General features: G+C 52.5%; 1 protein-coding gene across 4 annotated transcripts; it reads left to right on the forward strand.

Moving 5' to 3' along the window:
• The first annotated feature begins 100 nt into the window (after window positions 1–100).
• Window positions 101–21,977, forward strand: ARFGAP2 (ADP ribosylation factor GTPase activating protein 2). Of its 4 annotated transcripts, none has more exons than XM_061549352.1 (17): window positions 101–219; window positions 3,729–3,847; window positions 4,051–4,123; window positions 5,197–5,328; window positions 7,280–7,363; window positions 7,962–8,049; window positions 8,837–8,899; window positions 9,714–9,758; window positions 12,534–12,586; window positions 13,637–13,785; window positions 14,732–14,866; window positions 15,343–15,465; window positions 16,079–16,270; window positions 16,957–17,092; window positions 18,165–18,255; window positions 19,312–19,427; window positions 19,818–21,977. In XM_061549352.1, the coding sequence occupies exons 1-17, from the start codon at window positions 151–153 to the stop codon at window positions 19,833–19,835; spliced, it is 1,686 nt and encodes a 561-aa protein (XP_061405336.1). In that variant the 5' UTR covers window positions 101–150; the 3' UTR covers window positions 19,836–21,977. The 4 variants fall into 4 exon arrangements, with proteins under 4 accessions (XP_061405336.1, XP_061405344.1, XP_061405353.1 ...); XM_061549360.1 differs by having other exon boundaries at window positions 14,735–14,866; window positions 19,818–21,976; XM_061549369.1 differs by lacking the exon at window positions 9,714–9,758 and having other exon boundaries at window positions 19,818–21,976.
• The last annotated feature ends 308 nt before the right edge of the window (window positions 21,978–22,285 follow it).

Here is a 22,285-nt window from a genome sequence, read left to right on the forward strand (position 1 = left end):
CAACATGGCTGCCGCCGCCCCCCCTCCCCACGTCGCCGCCCCCCCTCCCCACGTCGCCGCCCCTCGCCCGAGTAACGTGGCGCTGACGTCACGCCGAGTGGGCGGGGCCGTCGTGTCGCCACTTCCGGTTGCCGGGTCCGCTCGGGAAAGATGTCGGAGGCGGGCAGGCAGGAGGTGCAGGCCGTCTTCAAGCGCCTTCGCGCCGCCGCCACCAACAAGGTGACGCCTCCTCCCTCGCTCGCTCGCTCCCTCGCGCTCTGCCCCGTCACCTCCCGGGGTGTCCGTCGTGGGACCCCCCCCCTGCCCGCAACGCGCGAGTTGAGACGCCGCGGGGGTGGGGGGGCTGCCTCGGATAGTCAGGCCGCACGGTACACGTAAGCGAAAAGTCGGCGAGAGACGCCTCGGAAAGTGACCCCGGCTCAGTCCCCACCTCGTCCCCACCTCGTCTCTGCCCCCCCCCCCCCTCGTCTCTGTCTCGTCTCTGTAGTCTTCGTGCGGGGTGGTATTGTGGAGAATACACGGACGGCTCTATGGAAATTATAGCAGCAGTTGCCTTTCGGAAAGCCTGGTCCCCGCCATGTGAATGTGGAATCGCCGCCGAATTGCCACCGCTGGCTCCTTAGGTGAAGATATTCTGCTGCCACGGCGTGACGGTGTCGGTGCGCTGGCTGCTGATGTCTTAGATGTTTATATTGTTCTGTCAATTTGTCATCTACCGCTTTCTCTGTTACACACCGTTTGCATAACAGTTGCATTATAATTTAAAGCTGTTGGGAAAATCGATAGGGTGGATAAAACAATACGTCCTTTCAAAAATTAAAATCATCCTGCTTACTCGCTGATTATGTATAAGTTCTTCATAGTATCAATGAGAGGTGTTTTAGAACACAGTGAGTGCGTTTTAAGTCCCGAAACAGATTCCATCAAATTCCTGTTTGTCATCGGATTTTAGTTTTTTTTTAAACGTGAACACAATGAGTCATCGCTCCACACCGCTGCAGTGACCATTAAAGAGAACCCCTAAGTTATGAGGATTATAAAACATCTAAAACACGCATCTTTCATTGCAGTGAGGCTAATTTATTCTACTTTGTATTGGCCGTCAACGCAGTGAGTGTCACTCCTGTTAGTGCGACGTTCTTGACGGCGGGGGACTTGGTGGAAGATCTCGAGTTAGACATCATCCCACTTGCTCCTTCCCACCGCCCACCCCCCGGCCTCGGTAACGTGAATTACAATATTGCTGCAAGTCATCATTTCAACACGCAGGAGGGCTTTTCGCGACCACTGTTATATCCATAATGGAGGTTTTTGGGTTCAATCGCGTAAATATGAATGTGTCGTTAAACCCGCCACCACCCGACACAGCCACAGATTTCTCCACACCTCTGGCTGTCCGCCTGATGATGCTGGTTGTAATTACTGGCGAAACGTCGTTACTCAGATTGTAAATGTTGTGGGTTTACTCACCAACACACCGGCGTGCTGGACTAGTAACGAATTGGCACGTTTTGTCTGCGTGACAAACCTTACTCATTGGCTGTGTCAGATGGTGGCGGGTTTAACGAGACATTTATATTTACGCGATCTAACCCACAAACCTCGATGAAATTGTCAGTTGGTCGTCGAATGCGGAGTCTGCTCCCCGCCATGATAACGTGGAGTTTTCACCACTACCCTGGGTCATATCGATATATTTGTATCGTCATTTCTAAAATAAATTAGAATGCATTGAGTGTGAACTTGTGAAACTCCAGAGTTTGGTGCCTGAATACAATTTTTTATGTGGTTCGTGTTATGGCCTTTTTAATCTGTTTTGTGAAATTCGTCAAAACAGTCGGGATAAATAAAATAACAAGCACTATGATGTCATTGGAATGCAGAATTTTATATCTATTTTTTTCCCTCAATGCACATTGCAATACATCACACAGCAATGTCCACCGTTCAAGGTCCCCCTTTCATCTACACCCTCCTCTTCCTCTCCACCGGAATCACCTGGCGTGTCATCTGCAATGGACCCTTATCCTCCTCCTCCGATAAACGGGATGCTTTGCTTGAAAAGTTTTCAATGTTAATTTCGAGTCCGATTGCCTTTTCTACCTCGTTTGATTGTTGATTCGTTGTCGAACTTCTTTCGCACCGTACGTCGCCAAACCCGTGCGAATCGGAAGGTGCGTTCTTTGTACGATAGCGATGTCGGTATTTATTCACTGTATGTTTAATGCGCTGCGACACGTTTGAGTTTATTGTGCGATTGACATTTATTTGTGATATTTTGTTCTTGGCTCGTGCGCTCGGCTGGTAGTTGAACTCTTTTTGTATTCGCCATCACTTATTGGCCCAGGGTCACCGTAGAAAACAGTGCCTTGCAGCTTCAGATCATTCTACAGAGTACGTGACAGTCTGTGAACCAGTAATCTGCTCCTCCCTCCCCGATGCTCAACTGCTAGAGACGGTGAACCCCATATAGCTAGCATATATATGCAGACAAATACTCTTAAGCGTGTGACGTTGATTCTAAATGGTGGATGGAAAAACCGGAGGACCCGGAGAAAAATCCGCACGACCACGAGGAGAGCCATGCACACTCCAATAGTACGGGCGTCAGGGTCGGGATGGAACCCACGACCTCCTGCATGCCAGGCGAGAGAGTGAACATCTCGCCGCCTCCACGGCACCATATAGACTTGGTCCCGGCCACGGTAATGTCGAACTTCCAGTTGGTGTGCAAGACTCCCAGCAGAGCAGTGACCAGAATCTGAGTTGTCAATAATAATATTGATTATGATGATGGTCGTTATCCACGGTGAGGCCGACTGAGACCTGCATTGGTGAACAATTCCTTCAGACGGGGAGGGGGGAGGGGGTTGGCTTTGCCTTGTGCGGGAGGGAACCTGGGTCCCTGAATGCCATTGGTTACTGATTTGGCTCTTGCACCTTGGCTTCAAGGGTCAGTGTACACTCCTAAGTGGGTTATGATTACATAAATTAGTTTAGGGAAAACTTAAGTAGATTTGCGTTGCCGATGAAAATATTGATTAAATAGAGAACAGCATGTTTTGTTCCCGCATTAGGCTGCTGTCTTTAAACATACCATCAGCCCGCCTTGCCTAAAACAATGTCAATCTGTATTGACATTTTTGAGGAAAGCACATCAAGCTTAACTAACTCATGAAGAAGTGGCAGAACAAAGGGAATCTGCTGAATGAGTAGTTGCGCACACGCTTAAAACATCATTAAGAGGAAATTGAATGGGCCCTTGCTGGTTCTGGGAGAAAACAAAGATCCCCATATAGCCTTAAGAGACTGTTGGGGCAAGTGCGGTTTGCGAGCAGCACCTATGAAGGCCGGCACGGCACACGAGGGGGCAGGTGGCCAGCACCACACCCGGCCGCCTTTGTCTCCCCAGTGGCGATGTTTACACACCGCACCAGGTCCTCATTTGGGGCCGAGTCGACCTAGGGGAGGCTCAGGACCGGTTCAGACAATCGTGACCGGTGGTGGCCGTGAGCGGGAATCGAACTTGGGTCGCCGGGTTCGTAGCGCTAACCGCTGCGCCATCGCTCCCCAGAAGGAGGTTTTCTAACCGCGGATGAAAGAGGAGGTCGCGGAAAGATGATGGGCACCGGCGTCACGCCGTTGCTGGCATCTTTGTCAGGACATATTTTCCTCATCATTGGGCTCTTGAAGAATCCATCGTGAGCCCGCCATGCGTGTGCCCGCAGGTGTGCTTTGACTGTGGCGCTAAGAACCCAAGCTGGGCGAGCATCACGTACGGCGTCTTCTTGTGCATCGACTGCTCGGGCACCCACCGCTCGCTGGGCGTGCACCTCACCTTCATCCGGTATGGCACCTCACCATCACACCGTACCTCACTATCACACCGTACCTCACCTCACCATCACACCTCACCTCACCTCACCATCACACCTCACCTCACCTCACCATCACACCTCACCTCACCATCACACCGCACCTCACCATCACACCGCACTGCATCTGCTTGTGTGAGTTGCACTGACGTGTGACATCCCCTCTCTCTGGCAGGTCCACGGAGCTCGATTCAAACTGGACCTGGTTCCAGCTGCGATGCATGCAAGTGGGCGGCAATGCGAACGCGGTGAGGGCTCGCGGGCTCGTACACATCCGGACACAACGTGCCCGCCTCCGTCAGAGTCTTGGGCGTGGTCCGCATCATACCAAAGACAAATGTCCCCCTTATAACCTTTAACGGACTGTTGGGGCAAATGCGGTTTGGGAATAGCACCGATGAAGGCCGGCAGTGGTGCACGAGGGGGTGGGTGGCCAGGGTTTGTAGCGCCCAAACCGCTGCACTACCACCCCCCATCGTACAAAGACAACCAAGACCCCCAGTAAAGCCTAAACAGACTGTAGGAGCAAGTGCTTTTAGCGAGGGGCACCTATGAAGGCCGGCACAGCACACACGGGGGTTTGTCGTCATACACGCGCACAAGCACACGCACACATGGAGTCTGTGATAGTAATCATAATCATTTCAACTGGTACCGCGTCGCAGAGTGTTCTCTCTGGGCTAGAGAGAACCACAGACAAGCCAGGAAGCAGCCACACGGTGAACCAGTGAGTGCAAAAATGTTAAGGTGCTATCGGCCAAGGAAACCGGAGTGCCCGGAGACAACCCATACGGTCCACATTTTTTTGTACCACTTTCCCCTGGCGAGCCCAGGGTATGATTGGCTCCTCCTCGACGCCCAAGGAAAGGGAGTTTCACAACATCTGTGCGGAGATCCGCCAACCGTCGCTGCCTCCCCAGTGCCGGTTTATAGGCCACATGCGTAGACCGCCACCGCCTGGCTGACACTTGGGCTGTAGTGCTCAAAAATAACACACGTGCGTGCAAACACAAAAGACAAAGATCCCCCCGTGTAGCCTTTAACAGACTGTAGGGGCAAGTGCTGTTAGCGAGTCGCACCTGTGAAGGCCGGCACGGCACACGAGGTTGGTGGGTGGCCAGCACCACGTCCGGCAGATGAATACCGTGTAACGGCCGATTCGAATTTTGCCACGAGTGTATCAGCTGTGGTAACGTCGCTGCTTGCTTCATGGCATTGTCACGCGTCGCCGGCTCCGTCGCTGGCCGTGCTGACTGCACGCGTGGCTGTGCGCGCTTGGGGCCGTGCGATGACGTTTGTGCACCGCGCGCCGCTCACGCAGGGCACGTTCTTCTGCCACCACGGCTGCACTACGACGGACACCAACGCCAAGTACAACAGCCGCGCCGCCTCGCTCTACCGCGAGAAGATCAAGGGGCTGGCGAACAACGCGCTGCGCACACACGGCACGGACGTAAGACGCGCAGCACCGGCTTGAGACTTTGCCGGACAGGACGGTGAATGTCGGTGGTTTCTCACCTTAAAAGAAAAGCAGAATGCGTGTGGATTGTTTATCAATATTGTTATGAACACTTTCCCATTCCGAACGGAATCTTTTGATTCCATAATGCAGGTTTTTTTGGGTTAGATCGCGTGAATGTATAAATGTGTCGTTAAACCCGCCACCACCCGACACGGCCAACTAGTAAGGGTTGTCACGTAAACAGAACGTGCCAATTCATTACTAGTACAGCACTAACCGGTGTGTTGGAGAGCCAAGCCACAACATTTACAATCCGAGTACGACGTTTCGCCAGTAATTACAACTAGCTTCATCAGGCGACAGCCACATTTCTGATTACATTCCATTGCAAGGCCATGCGGGAGGGAGTGTGGCACAGTTTGGTGCCGGATATCGTAGGGTTGCGGTCGTGTTGCTACGGTTCTCCGCGGTGAGTAACGACGTCTTTAGAACACCGGCGCTACTACGCCTCTCTAAACAAAAAATATACGCCGAGCCGCTCGCACGTTCCGAGATTGAGGGGTGATTGTGACTCCCGCCCTGCGACTAACAGATGTCTCGGAATGGTAAAGGGTTAATAGTCATCGCAGCGTGTCTGTCCGCAGACGAACGCTGGGCTGTGCTCATTTCCACCACTGGCCCCCCTGAGGAGCCAGTGGTGGAAATTTCACTTTGTTTTAACAAAGGCCGGCACCTTCCACAGGATAGGCGCTGTTGACTTCCCACAAAGTGGTACTCGCTTTATTGACCCTGGAGGGATGGTTGAGCTATGTATGTGCGTATGTTGAACTTCTTTCGCACCGTACGTAGCCAACCGTGCTCATCGGAGGTGCAGCTGATTCGACCTTGGACCAGAATTTGACCTTGTAACCTTACAGTTTGCGACACTACGTGGCCAGATATTCTCACGGTTATATCGTTAATGTGTCATGTACTCGTAACGGTTTACACCAAAAGCTTTCCCGCGATGGGGAAAACCGCGACGGGCAGAGTTATGAGCGTATGCGCATATACAGTACACGTATGCATACACAGTACACGTATGCATATACAGTATACGTAGGTCTGCATACACTTTTGTGCAGTATATGTGCGTGTAGTTATGGCCCACTTGGCTGCCGGGGTTATTATATTATTTAGCGCGAGCTGGGACCCATATCTTGTCTCAGTGATCAGTTGTTCCCCCACACCGCCTATTCTCTCGATTGAAAACTAAGTTATTTGGAATTGCTTTTCGTTTTTTTCGTTTTGAGTCCGTCCCCCGCACCTCTGGTTAGCACGGTCGGCTTCGTACGGTGCAGAAGAAGTTCAACGAACATAGCAATGGCAACAACAGCCATTCGCCACTAAGTGACGGAGACGTCACCACGGCGCCTGTGCCAGGCTAGGTGCACTTTGAGGCCACGTGGAGTGTCGAAGGCTCGCTGACAGGAGAAGGTCACGGGACAGACCCAGCAGGTGCCGTGGGTCGACTGACTGAAATGACGAGCAGATGCACCAGATGTGCCCCCTACTGTATATACATACAAAGACAAAGATCCCCCATGTAGCCTGAACAGACGGTTGGGGCAAGTGCTGTAAGCGAGCACCTATGATGGCTGGCATGGCACACGAGGGGGTGGGCGGCCCAGCACCACGCCCGGCCGCCTTTGTCTTCCCAGTAGCGATGTTTTAACACACCTCACTAGGTACTCATTTGAGGCTGAGTCGACCTAGGGGAGGCCCAGGACCGGTTTAGATCATCATCATCATCGGTGTTGGCTGTGAGCAGAAATCGAACCCGGGCCGCCGGGTTCGTAGCGTCGCGCGCTACCCGCTACACCACCTTGTGTGTGTGTATATATGTATATACACACACACACCAACAACACCCTCTTCTCTCCCTCGGCTCGTCTCTCCACAGCTATGGCTGGATGGCACGAGCACCACGGCGGCCATTACCTCCCCCCAGAAGAAGGAGGCGGACTTTTTTGCGGAGCACACAGAGGTGGGTGCGATCGACTCGTGCGGTGCGTGTGCGGTCCGTATCGGGGTCGAGTACGCCGCACCGGGGTCAATCCCCGTTCATTCACATCGCCTGCGGCAGTGGGCTTCCCTCTGCCGTCGCCGCGAACGCGTTTTACCCTCGGCACGTAGTGCGGCAGTTCGCCGATCTGGGCCTGGTCACCGATTGCACAAACGCGCACACACACAAAAAGTACATTTTGGTTTTGCAGGTAATTTGACAAACATTCCGGGTCTGATGATTGAAAGAAAAACCACGTGGCATTTTGGTTGGGCTGCCTGGCAACAAACAAAGCAGCAAGGCACGTTGGCCGCTGCAGATATTCTCCCGTTGTTACTTGGTCACTTGGGGGGATCTCGCAAGTAGGTCTGTGATCTCCTTTGCTGAGCTGCTCCCTCACGTTAGCCACTGCCCTGCAAGTAGTTCTGTGACCAAAGCTAAAAAGAATATAAAAATGATGCCGTTAGCTGGTACACACCTCGGTATTGCTCATTGCAGACCTTATGTTAAGGGTGAAGTGTTCTTGCCAGTACGATGGCTAACGCGTTATGCTGCGGCTGCTGTGCGCCTGCGTGTGCAGCACACGTGGGAGAGTGAACCAGCCCCGAGCGTGCCCGCCCTCATCTCAAACCCAGCCGGAGCTGCTCTCTCCCCCGACAAGGACGACAGTGAGTTGGGAGTCCGCGAGCCGATCATCGATCGGTGGCCGGGCGCTCGGACGACTCATGATGCCAGAGCAATGGGTTGGATCGATTCCGGTTCCTGCATTCGAATCTGGGCACTCACCTGTGTGATGCCATCACACAGATTGATAGTATCAGGTGACCGAATCAGGTGACAGTGTCACAGGTGACAGTGTCACAGGTGACTCTGGGCCATCACCTGTGTGATGCTATCGTATCCGCGAGTGTGTTCTGTTTCATAGTCTTAGCCTTGGCACCAAACACCGCGCAGGATAACACTAAATACACAGAGCATTCCGTAAAAATATAAATGTGCCGTGAAAACTCGCCACCACCCGACACAGCCAACTAGTTAGGGTTGTCACGTAAACAGAACGTGGCCAAGTCGTTACTAGTACAGCACACCGGTGTGTTGGAGAACCAAGCCACAACATTTGCATGTTATGTGCTGTACTAGTAACCAATTGGCATGTTCTGTTTACTTGACAGACCTTACTAGTTGGCTGTGTCGGGTGGTGGCGGGTTTAACAGCACATTTATATATTTACGCGATCTAACCCAAAAAACCTGCATTATGGATGATATTGGTCACGAAAGCCGACGTGTTAAACTGACTTAAACTACTTTTGTGCCCTCACATTGTAAGGAAATGCCGTACCGCGTCATGACGACGACTCGGACGGGCGCCATGAAGCTTCGGTGTATAACGCTCGCTGCGAGAAGCGGTAATGATAGAAGAGTTTTAACCACTGAAGCTTTGCGTTTTCGTCAGGTGAGCCAGAGAGGGGCCCGAGCGTGGATCACCTGGGCACGTCCCCTAAAGCTGCGACCATCGGTAATGCGCGGGACACGTGCTCGCACACAGACACACGCCGCGGCACGGGGTGGTGGAGTGTGTGCGTGCGGGCGCCACCGCCAGCCCTGTGCCACACGCCAAACGCGTCCGGTTCAGGCTGGCCGACCGCGCACTCCAATTACCGCTGCAGGGAACCAGTTGGCGCGGCGGTGAATGAAGAGAATCTGCCTGGCAAAGGGCGCGGATAGTATTTGACCTGCTGAATGCTGGGAAACTTTTCTGCTGCCACCCATTTATTTATTTGCCCAAGAAAATCCATGGCGAACAATCTTATTTTTCACAGGATCCCCGACAAGTTACGTTTCCACCCAATTTTTATTTTCTACGTTTTTAGTTTTTATCGGCAGGAACGTACGACGCTCAGAGAAGTCCCGTCCAGGTGCAATGAGAGCCCTGCTCAGCGATTTTGCGCATCTTCATGCAGGACAACAACAGACGCGACATTTCTTCAAACCGTGGCCAAATTGATTTCAATATATCGATCAATGTGGCGTAGAAATGCATTTCACTGCCCGTGCGCAGTGAGCAAGCATCACGGGCCTCACACCAATTTCTATTGGTATCTTTACGGTTTGAAAGTCTCAGCTTACTTTGCGAGAGTACGACAATTGTCTATCGCTGTCCGGGCCTACGTTTAGAACATTCCTTTGCGAGTTCCGTCGTAAAGTACAGATGGTTTGGCCACACACGGGGGTATGCCTCATGACGAGAGATATTTGAATTTTCAACGTGTTTTTTTTTGCTTGGCTACCTCTAGGGATGTGACGTAACCGTTTGTGTCTCTCACCTGTAGCTGATTGTGAACGATTAGGTGGCAGCGCCGCTTCGCCAAGGAAAGGTGACCGGCCTTCCCAAAGCAAATGCCCACCATTTTAATTGGCTCTGTGATTCACACAAAATGTGGATGTAAATGTTTAATTTTTTTGTTTGCTTTTCCTGTCTTAACCGTTTTATGATCTGTTCTTGCAAGATGTGCATGCCGTGCATGAGTGGATGCTGGGTGAAACAAAATTATTAACTCGTTTTTACCAGCGAGATGCCATGCATAGCTCAATTGGATGAGCACCTCCGTCCCCGATAATCCCTAGCACAGAACTGAACATCAATCAAATGAGATATTCTCTATGCCAGGATTTCCCAAACTCCAATCCTTGTAACGCACCACCATGCCACCTCGTTTACAAATTTTGTCCTACCCATTCAAATACAAGCTAACTCGTTCCACACGCTTTACGCGCCGGATGATTGTTAAATAAGGCCCCCACGTGACGCGCTTAGTAATTAACGCTGCCCTCTTCACGCGGATCACGAGCGCACACACACCCACGCGGAGATCTCGGTCTTAATTTGAGTCGGCTCTCTATTAACGCAGGCAGCGTTCATTTCTCAGCACGTCACGTGGCACCTACAGACGTAGCATTGTTGAACTTTATTCTCACTGTACGTAGCCAACCGTGCTAATAGGAGGTGCAGGGGAAGGGCAAAAACTAAACGCAACAAGCAGGTCTTAAAGAAATTAGGTTTCAATGTGATTGTTTAACAATGATTCTTTAACAATCGTTGGGCACGAGCAGCGTGGGACAAGTTCATTTTTACGTAAGTGGGGTGTAAATTGATGAACGCGAAAAGACGGAGTGTGGGGTCGCGAGCACTGGAGTTTGAGAAACCCCCCTCCATACGCAGTTGCCCTTGGCATAGAATTGCAGACCAAACAAGGCATTTGTTGCCTCTTCTACAATGCCGTACGTGGAATTTGGGACCAATCGCCAAAGAGTGTCTTGAACTCGCAGTGTCCTGCACAGGATTCGAGCTCTGCGTGACTTCCTGTGCCCCCGATCGTCTGCACGGGATTATGGAGCAATGCCATGAGAGATTCTCCAGCCAGGGTCGGGGGGTGAAGGAGCAAATTGAACAACACCTTTGGCATCCCCGGTAGCGGCACAGCAGCCCTGTGTGTGGCGCAACAGATTGGCGCTTCCTGACTGTGAAACGGCAAAACTTTAAAATAAATGACCAGCGAGGAAAACGTATGTATACAAGCGCAGTCACGTAACCTTCGCTCTGCTTGGCGACACAACCGTTCTCCATGACTCCTGCTTAGCAGAGCCTCCAAAGAGCTGCGCGCGTGGGGTAGGGGAGTTGTCAGCCGGGAGTGGCGATGTGTAGAGCCAGAGGCTCCACTTGTCGCTGTCCACAGCGAACACAAACTGGCTGCAGTGGGTGCATCAAAGTGCCTGCATTGTCAGCTCAGATCGAACGTTGCCAACGAGTTTTAATTGGGGCGCCACGGTGGCGAAATGTTATCGGCCTCGCCTGGTATGCAGGAGGGGGTCGTGGCTTTTATCCCGACCCTGACGCCTGCTGCTGTATATTTGGAGTGTGCGTGTTCTCCCTGTGGTGGTGTGGATTTTTCTCCGGGCCCTCCGGTTTTTCCCTCCACATTTAGAAACGTGCGCTTTTGAGTATTTGGCTGCTGTAAATTTCCACGCGATAAGCCGCTTTGTTGGGCTATCATTTGTGGCCAGGTCGTTTCTGAAATAGAGCGAAATAGCTCAGTGGACCATCCCTGCTACAATCTAAATTAGTTTAGTTTAAATTGCTAAAATAATCAATTTTTAAAGGGTGCGGTCGCTCCGTATGTCCCAAGGGGGGGATCCCAATACAGAATTCGTCTCCTGTCTCTCGGTGTGTGTGTGTGTGCGTGTTCCATTATCCCTTAAGCCAATTAGTGTGCGTGCTCTCACAGGAGTGAACTTTTTTTCTTTCCACGTTTTTCCTGGCCCTGTTTCGGGTGCTGTGTTGATGATGTTAACAGGCTTTCGCACGTGAACAACGCGTGTGCCCCATTAACCCTCTTCACTCGCAGGCAGCCAGTGAAGTGGTGCACGGTGTGCTAGCACGAGTTAAAAAGTGCACGGTTACATTTGGTTCATTCTACTCGGGGCGTACCCAAAGGGAATCCTATTCACCGTAACTACGTGGACCAATTGGCATTCGTTTTTCTCAGCCACCCATTGGTTCATTTACTGGATGTCTGTGAGTAAAAGAGCTTCGAAGCTCATCGGATTCCTCCAGCGGGCTAAATAAAGATTCTGATTCGGACCTCCCTCCGCTTTTACCCCCACCGTATTTTCATTCATCTATAACCACAGATATTTTAAATTTATTCAGCAGCATTTTCCATGCAGCTTTTTGGATAGCAGTGTAAGGATTCACCTCCCCATTGTTATTTGATTGATTGTTAAGACTTAAACATTGTGGTCACTATTCCGTGTGAAATATATAGATAAATATATGAATTGAAAACATCGATTCTTGTGCTCGTGATTTGCGTGGTGTATATTGAGGCGAAGAATCATTAATGGTCGTCGAATATATCTATCCGTTACACCGCTTGAGAAAGAAATGTGTTTACGCAGCCTCGCTGAGTTTCGAACTCTCTTAGGGGAAGGTCCCGCTCAGGATACCCAGTGTGTTCATCGAGTGTTTATCTTAGACAAGGCTGCGTGCGATAACCAGCACCGTCATCACTTTGGGTATGCCCCTTTATGTTGGAAGTGAATTAAAATGTTTTGTGCTTGTGGTCTTCTCATGTTTGTTTTTGTTGTTTTAGAAGTGAAGTCATCGATCGTGTGCAAAAAGAAGCCAGCTTCGGCTAAAAAGGGGGTGAGTGATTTTATGTGCGTACGTGTGCGTGCGTACATGTGCGTGCGTACGTGTGCGTGCGTACGTGTGCATGCGTACGTGTGCGTGCGTACGTGTGCGTGCGTACGCGTGCGTATGTGTGCGCTCGTATAGCGGTTAGCGCGCCGCGCTACGAACCCGCCCACCCGAGTTTGATTCCCGCTCACGGCCAACACCAGTGACTGTTATCTAAACCGGTCCTGGGCCTCCCCTACATTGACTCAACCTGAAATGAGTACCAGGTGTGGTGTGTAAACATCGCCACTGTGGAGACAAAGGCGGCCGGGTGTGGTGCTGGTCACCCACCCCCTCGTGTGTTGTGCCGGCCTTCATAGGTGCTCGCTAGCAGCACTTGCCTCAACAGCCTGTTAAAGGCTATACGGGAGATCTTTGTCTTTGTGCGTCACCGTGCATTAATGGGTCCCACCATAATTCCACCGCCGGTAAAGTTAACGGCTTTATCAGCCAGCGGGCGGAATCGAGGGCACGGTGAAACCACAAGGCCGTGCCGGCTCTCCCACAAAGTGGCCCCACACACTTTCAGCTCCGCGCGACGATGACGCTGCTGCCATCACTCGACCGCACGGCACGTGAAAAAGTCTGATGAACGCCGTCAATACGTGTGTCGCTTGCGCTCTTTCGATTTGTGGCCCGTGTCCCACGCGTGTTGCCAGTGGTCAATTGATGAACGGCCTCTAATTAGTCAGTCAATGGAGCTTAAAATGAGAAACAGATGGTATGGCAATGGATATTGTGCTTCCACCACCACCACCGCTAAGAACCAAGCTTACCCCCAATGTCCACGTTAAAAAGAGATCTCTTGTGTGTTTTTTTAACAGGTGCACGCGTACTCTACGTGCATGCCTGATTGTGCATGGGTGCGTGTGTGTGTATGTATCGGGCGTGGTGTTGCTGGCCACCCACCCCCTCGTGCGCCGTGCCGGCCTTCATCGGTGCTGCTCGCTAACAGCACTTTGCCCCAGCTGTCTGTGAAGGCTACGCGGGGGATCTTTGTCTTTGCGTGCGCCACAGATGGGAGGGGTGCGTAAGACGGGCGGCCTCGGCGCCCAGAAAGTGAGCGGCCAGATGTTCAACGAGTGCGAACGCCAAGCGCAGGCGACGGACCGTCAGTGCGAGCAGCAGCACCAGCAGCAGCAGCACCAGCCGGAGGACGACTCGATGTGAGTGCGGAGGGGCGGGCAGCTTGGCTGCAGGGGCGCTGATGATCGCAACTCATGCAGACGCAGATGTGCCGCCCCTGGTAACTGATTAAATTAACGAGCGGAGAGTACATTACGCCTGCTTCCCCCATAGCTTCCCCTTCACATATTTTCGTTTACACATCCCATCAACCACACTGCTGTCTGGAAGTGAGCCATGTCAGAGGCGGGATGGTGAAACTGCCCGATGCCACAGGCAAGGACGCCTGCCTTGTCTGTTGGACGTGGGTCCGAGTTTCCCAGAATGCATGGCTCAACGGAGAGCGCGATTGCTGATCAACACAGATGCACGGACGAACACGCGCACACACAACGGATGCACACGTGAAAGCGTATAAATGCACGGATAGCTAGTCAATGCAAAGTGGTGTTTGATCATTGTTGATTGTTACTTGCTGATTTACGGTTGATCGTAATGAATGTCACGTGGCAGGATGTCGGGGTGGCCACCGTCTTTTTATTATTTTTACTCAGTTGATCAGCTTTTCATTGACCGACTGTCCCAGCCCGAATGCTAAGCTACACGTGAAAGTCTATTTGTGTGCACTTGTGTCCTCTAGTATGCGAGTGCGTGCCTGCGTGTATGTGTGCAACAAAGAGCGCGGAGGCAACGGTTAGCGCTACGCTCCGCTGCTTACCCGACGACCCGAGTTCGATTCCCGCTCACGGCCAACAATGAGTACCTGGTGCGATGTGTAAACATCGCCACTGGGGAGACCAAGGCGGCCGTGCGTGGTGCCAGCCACCAACTTCATAGGTGCCACTCGCTAGCAGCACTTGGCCCAGCAGTCTGTTCAGACTATAGCGGGGTATCTTTGTCTTGGTATTTTGTGCGTGCACTTGTAATGATATGTGTGTGTGTAAACGCGTCCACATCGGTGCGCGCGTGTGTGTGTGCGCGTGTAAGCAGGGTGACGTCCATGCGCCTCGCCTACCAGGAGCTGGAGCTGCAGCGCAAGAAGGAGGAGGTGAAGCTGCAATCAGCCGACGGCAAGAAGCGGGCGCAGGCGGAGCGACTGGGCATGGGGCTCGGCGCGCGCGCGTACGTACACACACACACACGAACACACGCACGTACACACGCACACACGTGCACACTAAGCACGCACGTACGCACGCACGTACGCACGCACGTACGTACGCGCATACGCATGCACGCACTTCCGATCAGCACGGTTGGCTACGTACGGTGTGAAAGAAGTTCAACATACATATGTAAAGACAGCGGTGACAGCAGAAAAGAGAGTTTGAGAAGGGAAGGCGGCACCTATGGCGGGGTGAGGTTCACGCCGAGAATAAGAGAGAGGGAGGAACGAGGTTCGAGGCTGTTTGGCAGAGATTCGGGTCGTCGCTGGTTGCCGTCTCGTCGTCGCCGCTGCTATATCGTGACGCCGGGGTCCGAAGCCGCCTTCAAGGCTAAATAAGTCCGGAGCCATTGCACACACACGCACACACGCACAGACGTACGTCCACGAACCGCGTGGCGCGTGCTCACCGCGTCGCGTTGTCTCGGCGCAGCGGGATTTCTCACTCGGTGGTGGAGGAGATGAAGACGATCGAGCAGGAGGCGCCCTCCGTCTCGAAGGCCAAGGGGAAGTTTGACCCCTTCGACGACGCCGGCTTCACCTCGGGGCCCCCCAAGTGAGGCTCGCCCCGTACGCGCACGCGGGCATCGCATCTCCGCACACACACGCGGGCGTCACATCTCGGCACGCACACACGTGGGCGTCGCATCTCTGCACACACACGCGGGCGACCGCATCTCCGCACACACACACGCGGGCGTCACATCTCGGCACGCACACACGCGGGCGTCGCATCTCCATACGTACGCAAACCTGTCCGCCATGTGGTGCGTTCTCACCGCGTCTAGACCTTGGAGACACAACGACTTTATTGCCATTCACAATCGATTTTCGGGGTCAAATCGTGATCGCGTAAGTAAAATGTGTGTAGTGCACCCTCCCCACACACCTGACAGCCCATGAATGATGTCCCCGCGATGAACAAACGTGGCCCCGTTTGACTATTGCTTCGGCAGCACCACCCGTGCCTCGCTGTTGGAGAGCAATTCACAGCATGGAGAACGACGTTAGCGCCGGTAGCTATGGCCAGCACCATCGGGCAGTTGTGCCGGATTATCTCAGTGCGGTTGCACCGCAGCGAATGTCTGTACACGGGAATCCGCCCACACCTGCGCCCGCCCCTGCGCCCGCCCCTGCGCCCGCCCCGTATTCCGCGCGTGCGCTCGCAGGTACAGGGACAACCCGTTTGCGCTGAGCGACAGTCTGGGTGGGGCGAGCGGCGGAGGCGGCGGAGCCCGGGGCTGGGGCACGGATGACTCCGGCGGGGATGGAGGCTGGTCCTTCCTGGACCGCGAGGAGGTCACCGAGGTCAACCTGAGCAGCCAGAGCGGCCGCTCGATGCGCCAGACGTCCTCGGACCGGTGAGCGCGCTGGCCACAGGGGGGCGGCCCCGGCACCCGCCGGACTTCGCGTTCTAAACCGCCCGCTGGCGGAGGCTGCGTTTGTTTGAGCCCCGCCGCTCAGCTGCGGCGGCTCACGCTCAGCGGCATCGTGAACGCCGCCTTCGCGACAAAGCGGCCTCGCCCCGGACAGAGATGTTAACTGCCTCACCTGGTATGCGGGAAGTCGTGGGTTGGGTTCCAACCCTGACGCCTGCTGTATATTTCGAGTTTGCGTGTCTTTCTGCCTGTGATCGCGTGGGTTTCTTTCCGTGTTCTCCAGTTTTTTCCTCCACATTTAGAATCAACGTGTCAGAGTAGTGCATTTGGCTGCTATAAATTTCCGCATGATAAGCCATTGCGTTGAGCAATCATTTGTGACAGACAGGTCACTTCTGAAAAATAAGTTAATGCATCAGTGGGCTTTGTCTGGTTGGATGGGGATGGTTTAGTTTCATTGGTATGTCTTTGGATGATTTGTTTACTTTTCTTGTACTTTGCACGGCTATCGTGTCTTTGTATTGTTTGTTGTTGTAACGTTCTTACGGTCACTTCTGGAAAAGAGATAAATCGCTCGGTGGGCCTTACCGGGTAAAATAAACAAAAGGTTATATTATTTTAATCTCAGACTTCCTCTCCGCACGGCTTCTGAACCTTGACCCCTCCAGCCCGACCAGCCGGCGCAAGGCGGACACTTCGGAGGCGGCCGGCCCCGCGCCAACGTCGGACGAGGCGCAGAGGAAGTTCGCCAACGCGCGCGCCATCTCGTCCGACATGTTCTTCGGCCGCGACGAGAGGGCGGAGGTCAGGCAATGGGGGGGTGGGGGGAGGGCGGGCCACTCGGGAGTTTATTAAACACTCATTTTGTGCGTGGAAAGCCGTCCCCTTGTTTGCGGGCTCGTTCATTGTACTCCTGCATCTGCTTGGGGCATGTGATGAACTTGTGACGCGCACCTCTGCTCCTATACACGCGCATGTGAATAAGTGCAAATGTGCGTTCCCTTAAGACACAGATGCACATTTGAGTCAAATGTTCGTTTCTATACGTGCACTCGGGGATTTACGTATATTTACACACGCTCACTCTTCTGTATGTAAATACAACAACACCTTGGAAAGGAGTGGGCAGTGGCATGCACACAGGTTCATGGTCTGTCTTGGTTCATCCCTGTTTTGGGTCTCACGCAAACAAGGGTGCGGCTCTCTGTCATTTTCCCTTAGAGAAATCGACCACAATGAAAGTCTTGAATGTATTTATGTTGAACTTCTTTTGAACCGTTCGGACAGAAGCTACACAAAAAGTAGTCCTAAAGAAATGAGTTTCCAATCTAGATTTAAACGTGCAGAGCTCCAGTGGCTTCCTAATATCAGAAGGGAGAGCGTTCCAGACGGCCGCAGAATCGTATCTCTGTTCGATGGCTTTAGCCAAAAGCCGCCGCTGCGAGGATGACCGGAGTTTGCGTGATGGTTTATGCTCCTTGACGAGATCAGCAAGGTATTGAGCGAGTGAGAGAGAGAGAGAGTGTAATAGTGCATGAGTGTGAGAGAGAGAGAGTGTTTAGTGCATGAGTGTGAGAGAGAGAGAGAGTAATAGTGAATCAGTGTGAGAGAGAGTGTAATAGTGCATGAGTGTGAGAGAGAGTGAGTGTAATAGTGCATGAGTGTGAGAGAGAGAGAGTGTTATAGTGCATGAGTGTGAGAGTGTAATAGTGCATGAGTGTGAGAGTGAGTGAGTTTGCGAGCGTGAGAGAGTGAGTGAACGGGGAAGGCCCTTCCAAGGAGCGTCGGTTTTGTCCGCGTGTCCGTGTGTGCTCCGCTCAATTAAAGTTTGACCCAGATCTCTCCGTGCGCGCTCTATAACCCCTGACTCTGGCAGGATGACACACGTGTCCGTCTGGAGAGCATGCAGGGCAGCTCGGCCATCAGCTCGGCTGACCTCTTTGGCGACAAGAAGCACGACTCCAACGGTAAAGGCCGAAGACGCAACGTCGCCTCAACGTCGTCGACGAGCAAACTGAACCTCTTTCCCAAACGATGTCAGAATCAGAATCTTGATTTAGACTGGAGGAGGAATCCGATGAGCTACGAAGCTCTTGTTATCACGGATGTGCGGTTTGCTGCCCCGTCCAGGCCGCGCAGTGTCATCGTCGCACAACCCCGTAGGGACCCTTTGTTTTCAGTCGGGGAAAAGGCTCAAAGTAACGCGTAAGTTTAACGATGCGTCCAGGAGGCGTGCGTTGTAAGCACCTAAACATCTCTCGGCCTTGTGCAGACCGCTGGCTCCACAAAGTGCCGCACGCGTGGGAACGTTTTGTCATTTTGGACCACCAGCTCGCCCGACCAAAACGGGCAGCGCTGAAACAGAGATGCAGCTGTAGACCGGTTTCACCCTTATTGGTACTCGTCAGTGCCGTCGTTGGCGTTCGCTGCTGCTGTATGCCTCCGGGAGCCTCCAGGAGCCTCGTACATGGAGAGGGTTTCCCTTTATTGCTCGTGGGGAGCCGTTAACTTGCTCAGAATAAGCGCTGCGCATGTGGCCAGAAGTGTGCGTGTTGTCCTGCCACACGGTACTTCATGGTTTGAAGTCCACATTCCAGTCCTGATTTATTAAGCCGGCGATTTTGAGTACAGGTGTGCAGTGCACACCCAAAGTAGCTCTCGCAGTATTGGCAGCTTAGATATTTCATAATTCTGAGCAGACTAATTGTGGTTTTGCTTATTTCACAATAATCTTTTCCCCCGTGTTCATGCGATTGCCCCTACGATGTGTGCGGCAGTCTTAACACCCCCCCGCTCGCATTTCCATCAAACGGCTTCACCTCCCTCCGCCTCCCCGCCATCCATGTGTTGTGTGGCCAGGCTTGAGTCGCTGGTTGCCGAGTGCACTAGCCCCCCCCGCCCCCTCCTCCCCCCACCCCATCCTCCTCCCGCTGCCCCCTCCTCTGCCCCCCCCCGCCCCCTCCTCCTCCCGCTGCCCCAGCAGTCTTTGCGTGAGACTTGTTGTTGTCCTTGTCGTCGTGCAGCGTCGATGGGCAGCGCGCTTCCAGTGGCTCCGGACATGGCGCAGTTCCGCCAGGGCGTCCGCACCGTCGCCGGCAAGCTGAGCGTGCTGGCCAATGGGGTCATGACCTCTATACAGGTGCGGCACGAACGCGCTCGCGCAGCAACTCGGGACGACGCGGACGTCGAGTTTTGAGCACGCGTGCCCACGGCGCTCCGTGAGTGCGACTCGTCGCCGCGCAGCCGTGAGCACTTGCCGCTCTCGCCGGAGAAAAGATCGACGCCGTTTTGGCTCGGGTAGTTTTGGGCAAGTGCTGGCCCCGGTGAGCATCGCGTGCCGTTTGCGATCGCCGATCTGGTGGGAAAGCAACGGGGCAGCTCATAGACCGCTTTTGAATGTGTTGGTATGGCATCGACAAGGCTCGATTATTGCAACTCGCTCCTCTACGGGGACGTCCGGTGTGGCCACTTACGTTGGTGATGTTGAATAAACAGAAGTATTCGCCCGTTGTGTTGTCTCCCACCGCAGGATCGCTACGGCTCCTAATAAATGGGCGCAAGTTGCAAACGGAAAAGAAAATTTCTGGACGCAGAAGGTCGTCTTAAGTCCACGGAACAGACGCTCTACCACACCCCGCCACTACTAAACTACGTCGCATTATACCACTGCACTGCCAAAGCACACGCCTCTACGCCACACCGCCCCGGGAGTCGTCGTGCTGTCCGGCTAGATATTAAATTGGGCCTGCTGCACCTCCTTTAGTCAGCCCGCTCTCGACTAACGCGTTAGCCTCGTTAACCGGGAACACGTATGGACACGTTAAGAATACCAGCCACTCGCAGTGCAATTCACATGCTGATTTCGTTTTCAAGACGCGCTCTGCGCATATTGTTAAACCGTTAACTTCACTTCGACTTTCAAGATTACTTTGACCAGGTGAGAATCCAAGAGACCAGGGGTAAGTCCCATCGGCAAGAGTGACCCCGGGGTCGTCCCAGTGACGACTTTATCCACGACCTGTCAAGCCTGCGGAGATGTTCACTTTTGCTATTTTCTCGGTCCTTCACAGCAAGGCCTCGGCACATGGCGGAGGAAGTCGCGACTTTAAGTCATGCGATCACCGTCGGCCCTCTGTGCTTAAGAGGGGGGGGGGGGGGGGATATTCACAGCTGTCAAAAGAACTAAACTTCAGCATTTGCACCGTTTTCTTTTGGAGGGAGTTGGAGACTTTGCATGTTAACTTTACACGAAATAAAGTAAATTAAAAGATTGATAATTCTTAGCTTTTTTGCCACCCTCCCCGATAACACAATGTTTTTGTTTGTTTCAGAATGTCCGTTCTTAATTTGGTGTACATCGCAACTATGTTAGTTGAGTTTAATAATCGAGCTCCGTGGAATAGGAACTTTTTTTTTCTTGTACCTTCCAGATGCTGCGTTCGGCATTGTTCAGCGGGGGGGAGTCTCATCCCCTGTCGGTTGTGTGTTGAAGGCCGCTTTCGTGATAATGGAACACAAATGTAATTATGACGTGCGCCGTTTTAGCGCGGCTCGAAGGTGGCGGTGTAAAACGTTGCATAAATACTCTTACGCTAATATATTGGCCCCGATTACTATTGGTCAAAAAATGTTAGTTTTTGCATGATGTTGTGTTGAGAGAGAAAAGAAACAGCAAAAAAGATTTTTTCTGCCGAAAATATTTTTGTCAAGTTGTGGGGGGGGGGGGCGGTCTTATCGGGCATTTTAAATATTGTATCAGATGAGGCGCCGGCAATGGCGTAGCAAGTTTAAGACGTTGAAATCAAGGCCGCAATTTTTTGTTTGTGTCAACTTCACTCAACCTGACTCAAAGGTGTCGTGCCAACGAGACTTCACCATCTCGCCTCATTGAGGCCTCCGCCTTGATTCGCATGATCTCGGCGGTCGCTCAATGCGCTTTACTGCAAGACTCGAGCGCGATGAAAGGATTGCCGTGTCGGTCGAGAGTAGATTTTACGCTGACAGTTTTTGTTTAATCAAGTCGCTCTGATTCACTGCTTGATGCAGGCTAGATTTGAGCAATAGATTCACTAATTAATCAATCTACTTGTGAATTAAGTGCTTATTTTCAGGACCATAGGATGGAGTTCATCATCTCTACTGTTGGTCCAGAGCTGGCCATGCATGGGAAGCCCAATTTGAAGTGGTATTCCGGTCACTTAACACAACAGCCACATCTAATTCCACGCCGAGCAACATCAGTGCTCGCTTTGCCACCTCTGGACGCACGATGATTCGTGCGAGACGTTCCAAATTGAAAGTGTAACCTGCATCCTTGGTAGTGCATTTCTAACCATGCGAACTCGCTCCACCTCGGACATTCACTTGTTCTTCGATGGCCTGTGTGTGAGAAATCTAAAGTCGCTGGAGGATAAGTTGAGTTGTAACCGAAGCCTTTTCCTGTGCATCTGGTGGCACGCAACAACGACTTCTAAACGGTGCATTAAGCCGCCCGGTTTCTCAAGTTCTGCTTAATTTCGAATGATTGTTTTTTGTTGTTGTTTGCATTTTCATTTGACGACGTTTAAAAGGAACATTGTCAACTTAAATTACAACAGTGTGCTGCGATATGGAAACGCACGTTACCTGCAGTTTTTTTTTTCTCCCAACCGCAAGCTTACAGAGGGGGAGGGTGGGGGTGCAGTGGCTCCACGGGTCAATTGGGGGAATAGTTTCGCCTGTTTGGTGTTGGCGTCGCTTAGAACTTGGACTTGTAATGGAATAAGAAATAAATTAATAAAATAGAGAATGAAAAGGCTCCAATCTTTCAATGGTCTTGCGCTACGTTACCGAGTGTAGTTGTTTTGACTCAAGAGGTATTATCACTGGTCACTGCTTTGTTGCTGGTCTTGCACACTTGCTGAAAGTTCTACATTATGGTGGCAGGCATCAGATCTATCGGGCGCAGCGGTGGCGAGATGTTAACTCTCTCGCCGGGTGTGTAGGAGGCTGTAGGTT

The sequence above is a fragment of the Lethenteron reissneri genome, chromosome 2, assembly GCF_015708825.2.
Source record: "Lethenteron reissneri isolate LAM-NWPU_2019-01 chromosome 2, ASM1570882v1, whole genome shotgun sequence".
NCBI classification, from domain to species: Eukaryota; Metazoa; Chordata; class Hyperoartia; order Petromyzontiformes; family Petromyzontidae; genus Lethenteron; species Lethenteron reissneri.

What these genes read in the sequence shown, in the direction of transcription:
- ARFGAP2 (XM_061549352.1), top strand. Translation starts at nt 151, where the DNA reads ATGTCGGAGGCGGGCAGGCAGGAGGTGCAGGCCGTCTTCAAGCGCCTT. An exon ending in TTTTTGCGGAGCACACAGAG is followed by an intron (nt 7,364 to 7,961) that starts GTGGGTGCGATC and finishes CTGCGTGTGCAG; the next exon opens with CACACGTGGGAGAGTGAACC. An exon ending in TTCACCTCGGGGCCCCCCAA is followed by an intron (nt 15,466 to 16,078) that starts GTGAGGCTCGCC and finishes GTGCGCTCGCAG; the next exon opens with GTACAGGGACAACCCGTTTG.